Source organism: Ambystoma mexicanum, chromosome 10 (genome assembly GCF_040938575.1).
Source record: "Ambystoma mexicanum isolate Mex_15411 chromosome 10, UKY_AmexF1_1, whole genome shotgun sequence".
Classification (NCBI taxonomy): domain Eukaryota; kingdom Metazoa; phylum Chordata; class Amphibia; order Caudata; family Ambystomatidae; genus Ambystoma; species Ambystoma mexicanum.
In genome coordinates this window covers 1,315,864,838-1,315,882,592 of record NC_090932.1, presented here as the reverse complement: position 1 = coordinate 1,315,882,592, position 17,755 = coordinate 1,315,864,838, and the positions used below count along the sequence as shown (strand labels likewise).

Sequence of the window (17,755 nt, the reverse complement as noted above, 5' to 3'; positions counted from 1 at the left end):
CTAAATTGTCCTTCACGATATCACAGGAACATGTTTCTAAAATTCAGGCTGAACGCCCTAAACAATCGAGAAATGCTATGGATACGAAAAAAGAAAGACATCGCAGACAACAAATGTCGATTCTGTGATGCGAGCGAAATAGAGTCCCTCAAGCATTTGATACTTGATTGCACAGGCACAATCACACAGCGGACCCTGCACCTAATTAGCTTCAAACCTCAGAACTATGACATGAATGATTGGTGGTCATATGTAAGCGCCGGCCATAATATTAAACTATCATGCAGGATAATTGACTATTTAACCATGATTCTCTGTAATACAACTTGTGATAAGGAAAAGAAAATCCTTAATTAACAGTGATCCAAACTTATCACCAGCACAAAGAACATACTGTGATCAAACACTGGAGAGGACGGATGAGATGCGAGAAAGGTCAATTATAACAAAAGTTCGATTTAATTATCGAACTGTAGTTTTATTAAAAAAAAAAAAAAAAAAAAAAAATATTTTGGAAGTGAAAGCCACTTACAAAATGCAATAGTTTTGGAACAGACTAGCAACAATTCTGCACATAGTAGCCTTCTTTTACACATACAAAAAAGAAGTACTAAAATTTAAAAGTGCATCGGCTGAAATACCAAACCATGTGTGTGTGTGTTGCCGCAGAACGTTTTACAAAAGGAACACAAAAAATATAGACATAGCATACAAAATAGAAGACAATGAATATTCCAAATGGTTTGAATTAGCTCTCTACCTTTTAGCAGAAAACAATTATGAAATAAGTGAACTCCTAATATGTTGCAGTTACTGCACTACAAAACTAGACAATAACCAAACTCCTTCACGTGCTATCACAAATAATTTGGAATTGTTCCCACTACCAAAAACCCTGCAACAACTCAATTTGTATGAGAGCATCATAATTCAAACAGTTCACCCATTTCAAGCAAATATACGCCTTCAACCAAAAACAGCAAAATTACCTCCCTCTGAAATGGTGCAAGGCATTCGTGGCAAAGTAGTTTATTTGCCATTAGATCTAACAGAAAATGTACACACTCTAGGAGTGCAAAGTTCAATAGAGCATTCTTTAATTGTCTTGGTAAATGGTGTACCAACAAAAGACAAAATAATTTGGCAACAACAGGTGGGCTTACATAAAGTTAGACAAGACTTGCAATATCTAATATCTAAAAGACAATAACGAATACTACAAGGAAAGAAATATTGAAGAAAGCTTAAGGGAAACAACTGAAATAATTGAAGAGTCATCATAAACTGGACAATTTGAACTTCTGGATCCTGCTGCAGTATCCACTCTTGTGGACCAGTACACAATTCATCCATTGCATTCCAATGAAAGCATAGATGATGCACTAGAAACTTACCAAATGCGACAAACCAAAGGTTCACCAATGAGCGTATGGGAAAAAAGTATTGAAGCACGTGCTTTTCCACTGCCATTTCCTACTGGCAATGGTGGAAGATACGATGATAGACCCACTCAGATAACAGCATCAGAATACCGCTCATTACGAATGCATTCGCAAGATCACAGGTTTAGACAAAATGTGGAATACATATTCTACCTACTCTTTGAAAGTGAACTAGCAACCCTATGTTACGGAGTTGCACACATTTTGAAATCTGGAACCCACGTTCAAAATATCTCAGCTACGCAATAATACAAAAAGTACAAGAAAAAGATGCGGTTTTACAATCAAGTATAACAAATTTGTTTTGCAAACATGCGTGGTACAAAAGAATGCTGGTTCTGACGGCACGGAGACATACTTTGTATGATCAGAAACCTTGGACCACCGACTTGGTTTGTTACACTACGTTGTGCCGAATATGCATGGGAAGATTTACATGAGTCCCTACGCATATCAAACAACAGCAAAACCAACATAGATGTATTAACACCTGGAGAACTTAGATCCAGTTTATGTGTCAAGATATTTCCATCATCGTTTCATTGCTATGCTACACTTTATTTGCAATAAAACTGTTCCTCCCCTCGGAGAAGTGCAACACTTCTTTTGGAGAAGAGAATACCAAGCGAGAGGAGCACCACATATTCACATGCTTTTATGGATCACAGGTGCATCTAAATTTGGTCCTGACACTAATGCCACTGTTTTGCAGTTCATCCAAAAATATGTCACTTGTGAAATCCCTTCACAACGGACACATAGTGACCTGCATGGGCAGATTTTACAATTTCAAAGACACAAATGTGGCAAATATTGTCGTCGCAAATACAAAAACAAAGGGAAATACTACACCAAATGCCGCTTTGGTTTCCCTAGACCAGTTACAGAAACAGGTGAAGTGAACAACTTCATGTCTTCAGTTCGACATAGTGTTAAAGGTAAATCACCTAAGAACAAGTATTACATAAAAAGAACAGAAGATCAAAATATATCAAGGATTACAATGCAATCATTGCCCTCTTATGGAATGCAAACATAGATGTGAAGTACATTGCAGACAATTCCACTGCTGTTGCACGATATGTTACAGCCTACTTAACAAAAGCAGAAAAAACAGAGCTGCAAGACCTCTGGGATGACCTATCATCAGACAAAACACTATCTCAGAAATTGTACAGCCTAGGCATAAAAATGCTCTCTCATAGAGAATGTGGCGCCTATGAAGCGGCAGACCGTTTAACCGGTACTGCTTTGTACGGAAAATCAGACAACATAGTATGGCTCAGTCTTGGTCCTGCTAAATCTCGAAAAAGAGTTCTGAAATAATATGAAGACATAGAAACAATTGCCAGAAATGATCCCAACAGCCAAGACATTTTAAAAAACAATTTACTGGAAACATACTATCCAAACAGAAGTAGCACTTTGGAAAGCATGTGTCTATACCACATAGCTCAAAACTTTGCATACAAAAATAATATAAAACCCGATGAAAGCAAAGGCAGATATAGAAAGCTTAATTAATCATGTTAAATTGTCATTAAAAACTCCTCAACAGAAAGAACTATATTACATGTCTCTGCTACAACTTTTTAAACCATGGAGAAAAGAGGAAGAGATACTAGATAACTATGACTGCTATGAAGATGCTTTCTAAGCAAATTAAAGCGCTATCACCGTTGTGAACTTTACGCAGTACAAAACAATGCTGCACAATGAACAGCAACATGAAGAAGAACTTCAGGCCCAACTAGATAAGGACTCTTCCAACAGTAGTCAACCTTCTGTAACAGGAAGCCAAGAACCACTAGGACAGCCACTAATAGCAAATGAGGCAGAATTAGCTATGACAGAAGTGGAAAACACCATGTGTCACTACCAAGAAGATATACAAGACTTAACCGTACAACAAGTAAAACTTAACAAAGATCAGCACACCATTTTTGAAGACGTAACAAAACAAATTGCACATGGTGTACAACATGAAAATAAAGAATGTACCTGCAAAAATTACAAACCTATAATGCTGTACGTCAGTGGTGAAGCTGGGTCAGGAAAAACATTCTTAATCAAAATCATCAGCAAGTTCCTTCAACAATTGACAAACAACAAACTGTCAGCTGTTGTAACTGCCCCCACAGGTTTAGCTGCCTGCAACATAGGCGGTGTCACTTTACACCGATTACTACTTCTTCCAGTAGAACACCAAAACAAATTAGACTATTACAAACTTTCTGCAGAAGCTGCAATGGAACTACGTAGAGTATTAAAGCAAATGAAAATGCTACTAATAGATGAAGTGAGCATGGTCTCCAACCTAATGTTGGCTTTGATTCCCCTCAGATTGCAAGAAGTACTTAAAACAAACTACGAAAAACTCTTTGCAGGGAAAAAGTATTAGAGTTGGTGTACTATCTCAAGAAGCACAAGCAATATTGAAAAACCGGCACATTCATGTACTTTATGGTGATAATGCATGTGCTACTGATGTTAGCGCACAAAATGTCATTTGTAGGGCCTTAATGCTAACTTTTGCAAGCTGTTTCAAATTCAATGAAACAATGTTAAATAAAGAAATGCAACCAATAATGGAAATTTGCGCCACAGACAAACTAGACGTACATGGTATGACACTACCCATGTGTGAGCAAGCCAAAACAAGACAAAATAGCTTAGAAAATTCAATCTCCAACACAGCTGGGTTGGAAAAAATATTAAAATTATCCTTACATTGTAGAGTAATACTTAAACGTAACCTTGACGTGGAGCAAGGGCTAGTTAATGGGGCACTGGGTACAGTTGTTGGCTTTCAATCATACCCATGTGACAACAACATTCAGTTTGTCAATATTCGCTTTGACAAACTTTCAGAAGTGAAAAGGATAGGGCGCTCAACTGCTCAATTCCTTCTCTTCAAAGACATGTATGTACGTAGAGAACAATGTTCTCTAACTCTTGCATATGCAGTCACCATTCATAAATCCCAAGGTATTACCCTAGACAAAGCATTGATAGATATACGAAACACAGTCTTTAAAGAAGGCATGATCTACGTAGCACTATCACGCTTACATACACTTGACGGTCTATTTCTAATCAACTTTGATGCAAGTAAAATGAACGCTGATATTCCTTGCATTTTAGAATACAATAGACAGCGTTCACTGTACACCCCATCTGAAACAATATCCTGTTCCAGAAAAAGTAAAACGTGGTAAAAGAAAACTAATTCAAACAGAAATGCAACAGAATAAGACAGCAAATCCTTCAAAGAACAATAGAAGCTTAAGGTTCATCAATTACCACAAGCAAAGAAGAACCTATTAGGGAAAGTAAACCAGGTACTTCTTCAAAGAAGGAACAGAAACTCCGAAAAAAGCATTCACATACAGAACTAGCTGGTCCATTCAAATTTTCAAATGAAACTGGTGTAAATTGCTATGCAAATGTAACAATTAATATTCTATTTCAATTGCCACCAATTGTTAACAATATTTATTTACACAGTACAGACCAATTGTGTTTGCAAATGTTAGTCCTTGATAGAAACACATCAAACTATCCTGACAACATGTACAGTGTTCACAGAATAAAACAAGAATTGGTCTACTGTGCTGGAATGGTGAGATTCACTATAAACCCACAAGAAGATCCACAAGAATTTCTAATGTACTTACTACAAGTACTGGAAAACAAAAACATACCTATGAATTAAATCTTCCAGATTTCATATATGTGGAAACATACATGCACACTCTGTAGCAATGTGATACAGCAAAAAAATACCAAATGAGCGATTTGTGTATGTATCCGTACCTAATTGTGAATCCATTCCATTTCAGCAACTTGTACAGAATGCAAACTAGGGCAGATTATGTACTATGTGCAATTCAGACGATCGCTCCACCTTACTGATACAAACACATAGTAACTACATAATAGTTATGCTGCTACGTTATAATGCAGATGATACCAAAAACAACTGCAAGCTGACTGGATTCACCCACGGTCAAGTGTCACTTGGAAAGAAAACCTTTACAACAGTAGGTATAATCTACCATGCAGGAGCTACAACCAATGCAGGTCCCTACACTGCATACATTAAAAAGAAATGTGGATGGGTGGAATGTAATGATAGCATCATTACTCTAAAGCAGAGATTGCCAGCTAATCTTACAAATGCGTATTTAATCTTCTTAAAGCCAAAATGTAATAACTAATGTGTACTTCAACATTACCAAAAAATGAAGTGAAAGACTACAAACAGTTAGAATACGCCAACAGGTATCTAACTGTTGTTGAAAATCAGCAACAAGGTAACAAACATAACATTAATCAGAAAGAACAAGGAAACACTCAAAGAACACAAAGAAATTGTTTGTAGCATAGTAAATAAAGTTTTTTTTAATCCGACAAGGATTTTTTTCCCCCAGACCCAAGGATTTGAAAAACAAACACAGAAACTGAGCAAAATGCACAGTACACTGGTTTGTAAACTAAATATGAGGGTAAAAAAAAGCTAAACTGTCTATTATACAATGTAATAAGTCTTCATAAAATGCAAACACTAACATGCTTTTTTCTTTTATCAAAGAAATTAACAAAGGATAGTTCCGCCAAGTACTAAAATCATGTAAGACATATATGGATTCTGAACAAATGAAACAGTAAGTATAATTACAGTCATTTCATACATATGTGAATCTACACGTCTAATCTATGGCAGTAATATGGTGCAGTGGCTGTAGGCTGGGCCTAGCATCTTCGATGTATAACCTACCACCTACACCCTATGGCCAAGCAACCAAGACGATAGATCCTACCCACAACCATCACTGCATATCAAAACCATGGTGCTTCTAATTTGAATACTTATACGTTTAGTCTTGGGTGCATGGTCTGCAGCCATGCAGCCAAGACGCTAGAACGTGCACACAACCACCACACGCACCACACCACACTCATGTTCACTTATAACCTCACTGCTTATGACTACCGTGGCTGTGTGTATATATATATATATATATGTATACATATATACATATATGTATACATATATACTCAGAAAGAGTATGTTAGAATTTAGATAGGCTTTGCATTTCCAATTCAGACTCATAAGCTTTTTACACGCCAAATTCTTGGAATTAATTTGGATTTACAGCAATTCCTTTTTATAAATCAACAGAGGCCAGGTGAGTTTTTTAAGCGAAAATTACATATTCAAGGAGCATGTTCAAGTTACACGGTTTTCTCAATTTCGCGTCCCAGTTGTTGCCAATGCAGACACATGTCGGCGGTGAGGCACATGGCAGGGAAGCGGGACGGGAAGACGGAACGATTCGTTTTGCTGAACCTATATCTTGCCCGAAACAGTGACCGCTTACTGCTGACAGAGCCCATAGTATTATTGAATCGCAATGAAACGCGCATGCTAGCGTTAGTGTCAGAGTGCACTCCTTGCAGCACTGAAAGGTTGTGATCTCTGGACAGGCAGATTAAATATGGCACTTGTTGATAGAAAAGTAAATATAATTTTAAAACAAATATTGATAGCTTTGCGAAGATAGCAGAAACGCACAGGGCTGCAAAATGTGTCTTCTCGCAAAAAGTGAATGAAGAAACGCATGACTGTGATGGAAAGAAAAGTATTAGAATACAGAAATATGTACTGCATATGTTTTGCTTGCCTTGGGTGCACGCCTCACACCTGAGGCACCGTCTGTTATCAACTTCCTTGAGCTGTCCGGCTCTTTCGGGGTTAAACAACTCAACGCCCCCATCTGCAAAGAAAACAATCGACGAACATGTTATTTGTATTTGAAATCCTATGCCCCCGCGAAAGCTAAACACTACGCACTACATACAACTTCTGTTTTAACAGTCCAAAAAGTACTAACACTTCCACTGAACTGCCTGTAGAAACGGTGACACGTTTTTGTGAGTGGTGCACAGAAAGTAGTAAAGGCAGATTCTACCGACATTCCTCAAAACGGATCTTAGATATCACTGTCAATGAACAGACAAACCTATTAAATCAGTGGTCAATTTGAGAGACGATCACCAGACTTCCTCCCACCTCCTCAAATTGTAGTCTGAGCACGGACGTTATCATCTGTGATGTTCGCGCCGTGTTACCTAAGACAAAAGTATCTCGATCCGCCGGTTTTTCAAGTCGCACCTGTAAGAGATGAGACCGGGGAGTTCTGTTTGCACTTTGAGGGAGGAAGGGAGCCGAGTTTTAAAGGAGCTTGCAAAAACGGGGTTTATGTAATCCTGGTCTGGCTGTAAAAAGGGAACCATGGCCCACCTCAACAGCTCGCAAAACCAACATTCTAGGAATGGCACAGACAGGGACGTCATTTCACCAAAATGCCAGGGGTCGCGGAAGTGACATCACTATGTCACGCCCCCAAGAGTGACATCACAGGAAGGGATGTCATTTGACCACGCCCCTGCGTGCCATCAGAGGAAGTGGCATCACATAGCATTGTGTCTAAGTACACTATGAACAATATGGTCACGATAACCCTGTAAATTGATGTACATTTTTAATACAAGAATGGATCACCATATGTATCGTTAATATCAGTGCGTATTGGCCCATATTACGAAATCACTGTGATTGCAAGCAGGTGTCCAAGGCCAGACGATAATGATGTTTTAATATATAGCACTTAAGCACTGCTTGTGCCTCATGCCTGCTACGCTGTGCCACAGTAACAGTGGCCCCACCCGTGCGGACTGCATGCAGCCCTCACCTTGCTCGGCGGCAGTGTGGTTCTGGCAGACCCCCTTGCCATGCAGCAGTGCTTGCAGCAGCATCTTCTCCTCGGCCCGGGCGATGCAGCGCAGCCTCAGGAGCCGTGCCCACCCCCAGGCAGGCATCATGGAGCCTGCCCTGCAAGTCGCTGTGTGCGCGATTCAGCCTGCCAGTGACTTGCCTCATAATTCTTTTTATAATAATCAGAGGTTAAAAGGCACTGGCAGAATGACTCGCGCGCACGGCAACCCGCAAGGCAAGCTCCATGACTCCATGACCTCACCTCTGCAATGCAGGAGACATAGTGGAGGTGAGGTTGGACAAAGTTCATGGTTGCCAGGCAACCATGACCTCGAGTGCCAGCCGAGTCCAGACCTAGTGGAGCCGCGCATGCCCCCAAGCAGGCATCATGGAGCCTGCCCTGCAAGTCGCTGCGCGCGCGATTCAGCCCGCCAGTGACTTGCCTCATAATTCTTTTTAAAATAATCAGAGGTTGAAGGCACTGGCAGGTTGACTCACGCACACGGTAACCCGCAGAGTAAGGTCCATGACCTCTGCAATCTTTTCGCTACCCCATATTATTTTAAAAAGAATTATGCAATGACCTTAATCAGAGGTCGCAAAAAGATCACAGAGGTCTCAAGGGAATCGCCAGAGGTCGCAGTTGCGACCTCTGGCAACCCCAAAATGACATCCCTGAGACTACACCTGATGCACACTACAGCAGACCTAAAATAAGCCATCGTTACACCTACCCAAAAACAAGGCTAGCGCAGACAGTCTGTGCCCCCACCCTCCTCTACACAACCCACCCCTAATACTGGCATAGCCATCCAGACCTAACACTAACACCGCCGTACCCCCTCCACCCAATCCAGACCTAGCACTGGCACAGACTGACCTCTCGAACAACAGTAGCATGTAATCCATGGCACTAGCCATGAAAAAGACCCGACCCCCATAAAAACAGCTCTAGCCCCGGCGAAGCCAACCCCCCTAAATGAGCTCTAGTCGTGCGTAAATCACAGAAGAGTACACAAGGCAACCCTCCAAACCAGTCCCCAGGGATATGGCTCCCCGAGTGCCTGAGAACCGCACTGCAGCATGATCCAGCAAAGAAGCCAAGAAGTGAATGGCTTATTCATTCCTTAAGTAATGTAACCTGTTTATAAATGTAAATAAATAAATGCATTCTGCTTGAAGCGCCAAGAAGCGTGCGGTGGGAAGATATATATCAGAAACAAATATTCAGAACTATGAATAACAGGTTATGTACGTTCTATCCAAAAGTATTTGTTTTTAAATGCTCTCTACCTACATGTAAATAGTTCTCTCATGTAAGCCACTATCATTTTCTTAGCTAATCTTTTTGGTGTGTGTTAGGAACCAAACAGGGAGTAATGGCCAATCCGCGTGAAGGTATGTTTAATTTGCATTAGATTATGGGTGTTTGTTAGACAGAATTCCATGCAGTACCCTCTGGGACCACCACATACTATTAGGACTACAGGTGTAAGCAAAACCAACCTTTGGTATAAGTATGTACTACACAGTTTTTGGTAGCGAGCTGAGCAGCCAGGCTTATCTCAAGCGGGAATGTCAGCAGTACAAGAAGTTACACAGAGGTCTTACAATCACAGTGGTTCAAGAAGACACTTACACTCAAGGTTTCTTGATAGAACTCTTATTAATTTATTACAGTCATTTAGAAAACATTCACTAGAAGGAGGCAACTTAATATCATACACAAACACACTTCAGTATCAAACCAATACGTTTCTGAGTAAATTAGGCTCCCCTGAAAAAGGAGCAAAATGGCACTTCAGTCACTTTAAATAGGAGTACAAAGGCACAGGTTAATAAAATAGATCACAAATACTTTCTTAGGCAGTGCAAATAGTTTTAGTTCACTAGAGGACTCGATTCATTTCAATAGGCCTAGGCCAAAGTCAATGGGCTACTGTCGTGGATAGGAAAGAGCAGTTCTTGTAGTAAACGGTAAAGTCTTTGCCAAAGTTCTCAGAAGTAGTTTGTACGAAAAAGAATCATATGTTGGGTCACAAGCTGATTAGGCCTGCAAGTTGGGAAAGTTTCACAAACTTTCACTGCGAGATGTAAGTTCTCTCAATCGGGTTGGCACAGTACCTTAAATTGAAGAAAAGATGCAGCTGAAGATGTTGGATCCTGGCAATTCCTGCAGATCTCGCTGTTCCTGAGCCTCAGTCATGGGGGCAAGAGGGAGGATGTCAGGGGACTCCTGCACTGCACATGGACTGGTCAAACAAGCTGCCAAAATGGAAGATCTTCGGTTTGAGTAGCTGTAGTCAAGCACACAAGTTGGTGTCCTTCCCCCTGGTTAAACTTAACCAGCTTCAAGAATGGTATCCAGGTGGCTTATGAGTTTATTGGTCCCACCAACTCAAAGGAAGAAGTCGTCCTTGAAGGGGCTTCTCTGTTGAGATGAACTTGGCAATTCGGACTTGCAGCAGGGCTTCACCGGGCAAACCAATGGTCCAGGAGTTGCAGCAGCTGTCCTCTTCCAGCTCGTCTTCGGGTTCTTTCGTTCCAGTGGTCGACTCTGTCTTCCAAGCCAAAAGACTCGCCTTTTAAACAGTTTTCTCCCTTTCATTCCAGCCTAGCTGTCACTCACCAAGCAGGGTCGCTGTCCTTGCCGGACAGTCTGCCAGCCAATCACGCCAGGGTGCATTTGGGTCTCTTAGAAGACTAAGCACAGGGAGTTTCGGGCACTTCCCTCACTTCCTGCCCACCCCAGACACTCAGACGCCAGAGGCGGTCTTCAGTCCTGAAGCATGCCAAAGGTATAGAAACAAAGGGACCAAACCTAGTTTGGCACAGAGACAAACACTATAAGGACCTTTCCAAAAAGAAACAGTGAAAAAAGAAGACCGGGACCCGTTTAAAGAAAGGGTCTTAAGGCTCCATCTTGAAAAACATGGCTCCCGCGATTGTTAGCTACCGGTGTTCGCGGTCGGGAAAAATCATGGTAGTTCGTTGTAAAACCACTACCACCAGCCATTTTGATTGGAAAGGGTAGCATTTGACTGCTACATGAGTTTCTAGACACAGGTGATACTAGGTAACCCCTCCAGCACTCTATTGTAAGATAGGGTGTGCTGGGTCTAGGAATTTAAAAAGACTAGTAAAGTCAATTTAACTTTACATTCTCTGGGAAACAGTAGATTATACCAGAGAAGGTATTTAAACCTTTTGGAAGTCTAGAAAGACATCCCCTTGTCACTGCACTGATAGTGCTGTGCAACACACATGAACAAATGATGCCTATGGAGTTATCTTAAAAAACCTTAATCAAAGAACACAAGAGTAAAACACACATCAAAATACAAGAAAGAATGGGAAGAAAAGGCTCCCACTCTTTCCATGTAAAAAAATTCAAGTCTTCAAAATCCAGCAAAGTTGCTGGGGGTCTCTAAGGTGAAGGGAATTAGCACATTTGTGAGAATACTCCCTAACACTCACCCCCCTACTCCCTGACCTAAAAGACAGGAGGATTTAATCCAACCCTGGATGAATCGCCTTACTCCAGTCGGTAAAACATTCTGGAGAGACCATCAGCATTTTGGTGATTACGCCCTGACTTGTGTTCAATGGTAAAATTAAACCCTTGTATGCTGATTGACCATCTTAACAATTTAGGATTTTCCCCTTTCGTCTGCATTAACCATCTCAAGGGTTGGTGGTCAGTCTGAATCACAAAAGTAGATCCACACAAGTATGATCTAAACATCTTCAGTGACCACACAATAGCAAAACATTCTCTTTCAATGGTTGCCCGCCCTGTTTCTGGTTCCTTCAGCTTTCTGCTGATGAAGCAGATGGGATGCTCCCTACCTTTCTCAACCAGCTGACCCAGAACTGCACCTATACCTGTATTGGAAGCATCTGTTTGCACAATGATGGTTTGGCTGTAGTCAGGAGCTCTTAGAACTGGAGCTTGACAAAGGGCTTTCTTAAGTCATTCAAATGCCTTGGTGCACTCCTCATTCCACCTGACCTTCTTAGGAAATTTGAGGAGACCACATTCAAGGGAGAAGCTATGGAGGCATAGTTCTCTATGAAGTTCCTATTATAACCAGTGAGACCTAAGAAGGCTCTCACTTGGGTTTACTTTGCTAGGCAATGGCCTTATTTCACCTCCTCCTTCCTCATGTCCAAGGTAGACCATTTTGCTCTGACCAATTTGACATTTACTTGCCTTTATGGTCAGATGGGCCTGCTCAAGAGCCTGCAAAACATATCCTAAGTGGTCAACGTGTTCTTTGCAAGTAGGGCTGATCACTGCAATGTCATCCAAGTATGCCATGCAGAAGTCCTCAATCCCATTCAAAACTTGATTAACCATCCTTTGGAATGTTGCAGGTGCATTCTTTAATCCAAAGGCATTACCTTAAACTGGTTGAGACCTGCTGGGGTTGAAAATGCAGTTTTCTCCTTGTCCTGGTCTGTGAGAGCTATTTTCCAATAGCCTGATGTTAGGTCAAATGTACTGAGGTACTTGGCTGAACCAGGTTTGTACACCAGCTCATCTTTCCTAGGTAAAGGATGGACATCAGTCTTAGTGACTGCATTTAGAGCTCTATAGTCCACACAGAATCTCAACTCCATGGATCCTGCTTTTGGCACTAGTACAACTGGAGTAGACCATGGACTGGTAGAGGGTTCTATTACCTCGAGATCAAGCATCTTGTTGACCTCTTCCTTTATGTGGGTTCTTACATGATCTGACATCCTGTTACCTCTGCTTCTAACAGGTAAACAGTCACCAGTGAGAATATCATGCTGGCCCCAAAGGGTCAAGCCTGGTGCTAGTGAAAACAGGGAGGCAAACTGATTTAACAGAAACTTGCACTCCTCTTGTTGTTCCAGTGTCAGATTAGAAGAGAGATTGGGCCTCATTACGAATGTGGCGGTAAGGTAACAACGGCGCTGGTAGTGCTACCAGTGCTGTTGTTACCATACCGCCACATTAGGAGTTCTGCTTATGGGTGCCGCTCTGCACGTCTGATCAGACAAGGTGTGCAGAGTGGCACCCGCAAGCAGAACTCGTAATTGCACCAGCACCGTTATAAACGGTGCTGGTGCAACTATGCTCCCCACCTCCATTCTGCCCTGTGGGGCAGAATGGGGATCGGGAGCCCGGCCATACCGGCACTCGTGAATGGGCAATTACCGGCCCATTCAACTCATAATGGGCCGGTAATGGTCCATTCGCGGGTGCCGGTAGCGAGTTTGGCGGTAGCCCTGCCCTTATTAAGGGCACGGCTACCGCCAATCTCGTAATGAGGCCCATTAGCTCCTTCTATTTTCTCATCTAAAGGTTGTCCTCTGAGGAGACCAAGTATAGGTTCACTCTCTTCCTCCTCGTGTGCGGAAGCTAGAAGCAAAGCTCCCACTTCTGGTCTTGAGACATAGGCTTTTAGATGGTTGGTGTGAAAGACCCTGGGGTCCTCCGTAGGATTGCCCAAGTCCACCAGATAATTGACCTCTCCAAGTTTTCCCACAACCTTGAAGGGTCCAATCCATTTGTCCTGTAAGGCCCTCTGCCTTGTAGGTACAAAAACGAAAACTTGCTGGTCTTGAGTAAACTCAACCATGTTGGTCTTCTGGTCATCTCAATGCTTCACCAGAGCCTGACCTGATTTTAAGTTATAAGATGCTCTGTCATCATCTATGTCATTCTCCTCTGGAGACCAAGCACATAGTCAGTGACTCTCACTGGCTTGGGAGAAGGAGCACTATCCAATCCCTCCTTAAATAGGGCCAATGGACCTCTAACTGGATGATCATATAGACGCTTGAAGGGACTAAATCCAACTTCCTCCTCAGGGACTTCTCTATAAGCAAAGAGAAGGCATGGCAGTAGAAGGTCCCACTTTCTTCTAAGGGGTTCTTCTAAAGCACCTATCATGCTCTTCATAGTACGCTTAAACCTCTCTACCAATCCATTTGTCTGGGGATGGTAGGCAGTTGAGAAATTGTAATTCACTCCACAGTTTTTCCACATGGCCTGCATGTAGTGGGACATCAAATTTGATCCCCTTTCAGAGATGACTTCCTTAGGAAAACCTACCCTGGTGAAAATACCAAGTAGGGCCTTAGCAACAGCCTGAGCTGTAACAGTCCTCATAGGTATAGCTTCAGGATACCTAGTAGCATGGTCTACTACAACCAATATAAATCGGTTGCCTGAAGAGGTTGGAGGGTCTAAGGGACCAACAATGTCGATTCCTACCCTCTCAAAAGGGACTCCCACCACTGGGAGAGGCACCAAAGGTGCCACAATCTTGGCTCCACTCTTGCTAGATGTCTGACAAGTGTGACAGCTCCTACATAATTTATCTACATCAGACCCCAACTTGGGCCAGTAGAAATACAGAGAAAGCCTATCCTTGGTCTTCTTGAAGCTCAAGTGACCAGACAAAGGACTCTCATGGGCTAACTGTAGGAACAGGTGTCTTGTCTCTAGAGGTACAACATGTCTTCTGTAGTCCCCTGGGATAGACTCGGTTCACTGTAGAAGAGGCCATCTTCCCAGTACAACCTATGCTTTCCTGGCCCTTGCCCGTCCAGCTGGGAAGCTGCCTGTTGGCAAAGTCCTTCAAGAGTAGAACACTCTTTTTGGCCTCTGTTGAAGTCTGCCATACAGGGGCCACCTTCTGCCAGTAAAGACTGCAGCTCAGGATGGTCTTTAGGATCCAGATCTCCAACAGGGGTAAGGTCTTCTTCCAGCTCTGAATCCTCAGCAGCTGATTCAACATTTCCTGGTTGTTCCTCACACTCAGCCTCAGCTGTTGCAGTAGTCACAGGTGTGGCATTGGACAGTCCTCACGGGGATGTCCTTGTTGGTAGCACAGGAGTGCTTTCTGGCTTTTTCTTTGAGACCTTTAGTTTCAGCCTTTTCTTATTCTTCTTAGAAATAGCAGTCAGTAATTCCTGTGGACTGGGTGTCATAGATTCCTCTGTAACATCCACTGGAGAGTCAGTTAAGGTACTCTCTCTGGCCTTCCTTGTCTGCTCCTGTTTCCGTTTACTGGAAGGCCTGGGGTTGCTTGATACAGCTCCAAGATTACATTAACCGGTATCTTGACAGTCATGTTGTTGCACTGAAGGAGAGCTGGTAGTCTTGGAAGCATTTGAACAGGGCCTCTAGCAAGCTTAGTGAGGCCTTTGGGTGCCTTAGCAACATCCTCAGGTTTGAAAAAAGATTCACCCACCACTGTAATGCTGGCCCCAGTGTCTCCAATCGCAGGGGTCTCCTGACTGTTCACAAGCACACTGTCCTTGTAATATTCCTTTGTGTTATCTGGAATGGAATTATGGACATCTAAATTCTGCTGTTCCCACAGATCCAGTGACACTAAAGAAAGAATGGCAGAGACTCCAATGGGATCTTCAGCCAGTAATTTAAATGTTCCACTTGCCATTTGTACTTCTCCCTCTGGGGAAAAGGCTAAGGAGAAAGTGTGGACCCCTGAAGGTTTACCCTTGCATCTAGGATCCCCTTTGACATGGTCAGTAGACCCACACGCATAACATTTTCCAAATGTTTTGACAAATGGTAGTTTATGCTGACCTCCCTCTGGTTTGGCACCAGAGGTTTCACTAGCCTGATTTGGTTTCCCTTGTGGCTTACCCTTTTTCTGTTTGGGGCCCTCTTTTGGATTGGAGGTATTAGAATTCTCTTTGCCATCTTTCATTTGCTGCTTCCCATCATCCTTCTTCTGAGATTCCCCAGAATCCTTGTGAGTAGCCCTGTTGGCAACCCACAAGTCAGCAGCCTTTGCTAAATTATTTGGATCAATTTCCTTAGAGTCAGCCAAGTGCTGTCTCAGCTCAGGAGAGCAGGCATCAAAAATAGATTCTAACAAACATAGATTTCTTATTCCTTCAAAAGTGTTAACTCTGTAACCCTTTACCCAACCATCTATGTTTTTCAAACATTCACACGCCCAGCTAGCCCAAGGGGTACCATCATGCTTTTTGAGGGTCCTAAACCTCTTAAGATACTGGGAAAGAGTTTTCCCAAATCGAGCCATCAAAGCTAGCTTCACATTTTCATACTCCAATCTTTCAAGTTCCCTCACCTCCATTACAGCATCAATTGCAACCTATGGGAGCCTAGACAAGAGCCAAGGAATCAACTGATTCCCTGTGAAACCTTGTTTCCCATAGTTATACTCAAAAGCAACCAACCAATTTTCTCTTTATTTTTTTTATTTTCTTAATTGTAAACAATTTCAAGTATTCACATAATACACATAATTAAAAGAAGATGCTAAGCGAAAATTAAAATAGTACACACATAGTTACCAAACAGGAAAAGAAAATGTATTAAGAGAAGGGTAATCGATTTAAGTCCAATACATCAACAGAAGTTCTCCCTCAAGGTCAAGTAATCGGATTGGTTCAGTGTGCACACAGCAATTAATAATAACACAAATAGAGCAGCATATATAAAAAATGATCAACAATTACATTCACATCAGATATTAAATACTACTAGTTGTAAGCTAGAGACAGTGGGCCTCATTAGGACTGTTGCAGTAAGGCAACAAAGGCGCCGGTAGTGCTACTGGCACCGTTGTTGCCATGCCGCAACATTACGAGTTTGCTCGCGGGTGCCGCTCAGGACGCCTGGTCAGACCAGGGGTGCAGAGCGGCACCCGCGAGCAGACCAGGATGGTGGCAACGGTACCGTTATGAACAGTACTGCTGCTACCATCTTCCCCATTCCCATTGAGCCCTATATGTGAAAGGGAAATTACTGGGCCCTCCAAGGTCGGAATGGCCCGGTTATTCCCCTTTCGCAGGACACGGAGCCGGACCCAAGTTTGGGGGTAGCCATGCCCTTATTAAGGGCATGGCTACCTCCAACCTCGTAATGAGGACCAGTGAATCCACAGACAATTCAAATAAAATAAATAAATTGAGAATAAGTCCAGATTTTGCAGATCGCGTCAAGTTAAATAAAACTAACTAAAATGAAATCCATCCCCTGCCAAGTATCATCAGTTTAACAGGTCTACAATTTCAGCCAACCAATACAAAATATCAAGTCTCATCTCATACATACTCACAGTTTCTTTAGTCATGTGAGGTCTCTTAAGACTGGAAGACCTAGAAGACTCTGGGATTGAACCATTTTCAAGAGACAATTTCTTTATTTCAAGAGCATGATGCATTTCCATTTCTCTGAGTTTGATTTCTTGATGTTTACTTTCAGTTTGCATTTGGAGCCTTTTGAACTCTAACTCAAGTCTCATCTTTTCAAGAGAGACACATTCTGGACTCAGTACTGGACATGGTAGGGTCCCTTTGGCTATAGGCTGAGGGCCTAGAGCAGGTAGAGGTGCAGTGGGGCTCACATCCTGAGACTCCTCTGACTCTTCTAGCTCCTCAATAACATTAGAGACTGAATCATTAACATCCTCATCAACACTATCCACATTTGCTGGGGGGATAGCGGTTATAGCTCAACCTCCCAGTCTTTGATGATTCAACAATTTTCCAATCA

At 42.3% G+C, this 17,755-nt stretch overlaps 1 protein-coding gene across 2 annotated transcripts in view; it reads right to left on the bottom strand.

The window, feature by feature from the left end:
* LOC138492307 (solute carrier family 2, facilitated glucose transporter member 11-like) overlaps positions 1 to 7,813 on the bottom strand; it is a 453,312-nt gene extending 445,499 nt beyond the window's left edge. Inside the window, exons 1-2 of one of the 2 annotated variants that reach the window (XM_069619352.1) lie at positions 7,469 to 7,813; positions 7,130 to 7,222 (exon numbers count right to left, since the gene is read on the bottom strand). In XM_069619352.1, coding sequence (XP_069475453.1) covers positions 7,130 to 7,222 — 93 coding nt within the window. In that variant the 5' untranslated portion in view covers positions 7,469 to 7,813. Of the gene's footprint in view, positions 1 to 7,129; positions 7,223 to 7,468 lie in introns of those variants that run through there. The other variant, XM_069619354.1, reaches the window with a different exon arrangement.
* Positions 7,814 to 17,755: the final 9,942 nt, after the last annotated feature.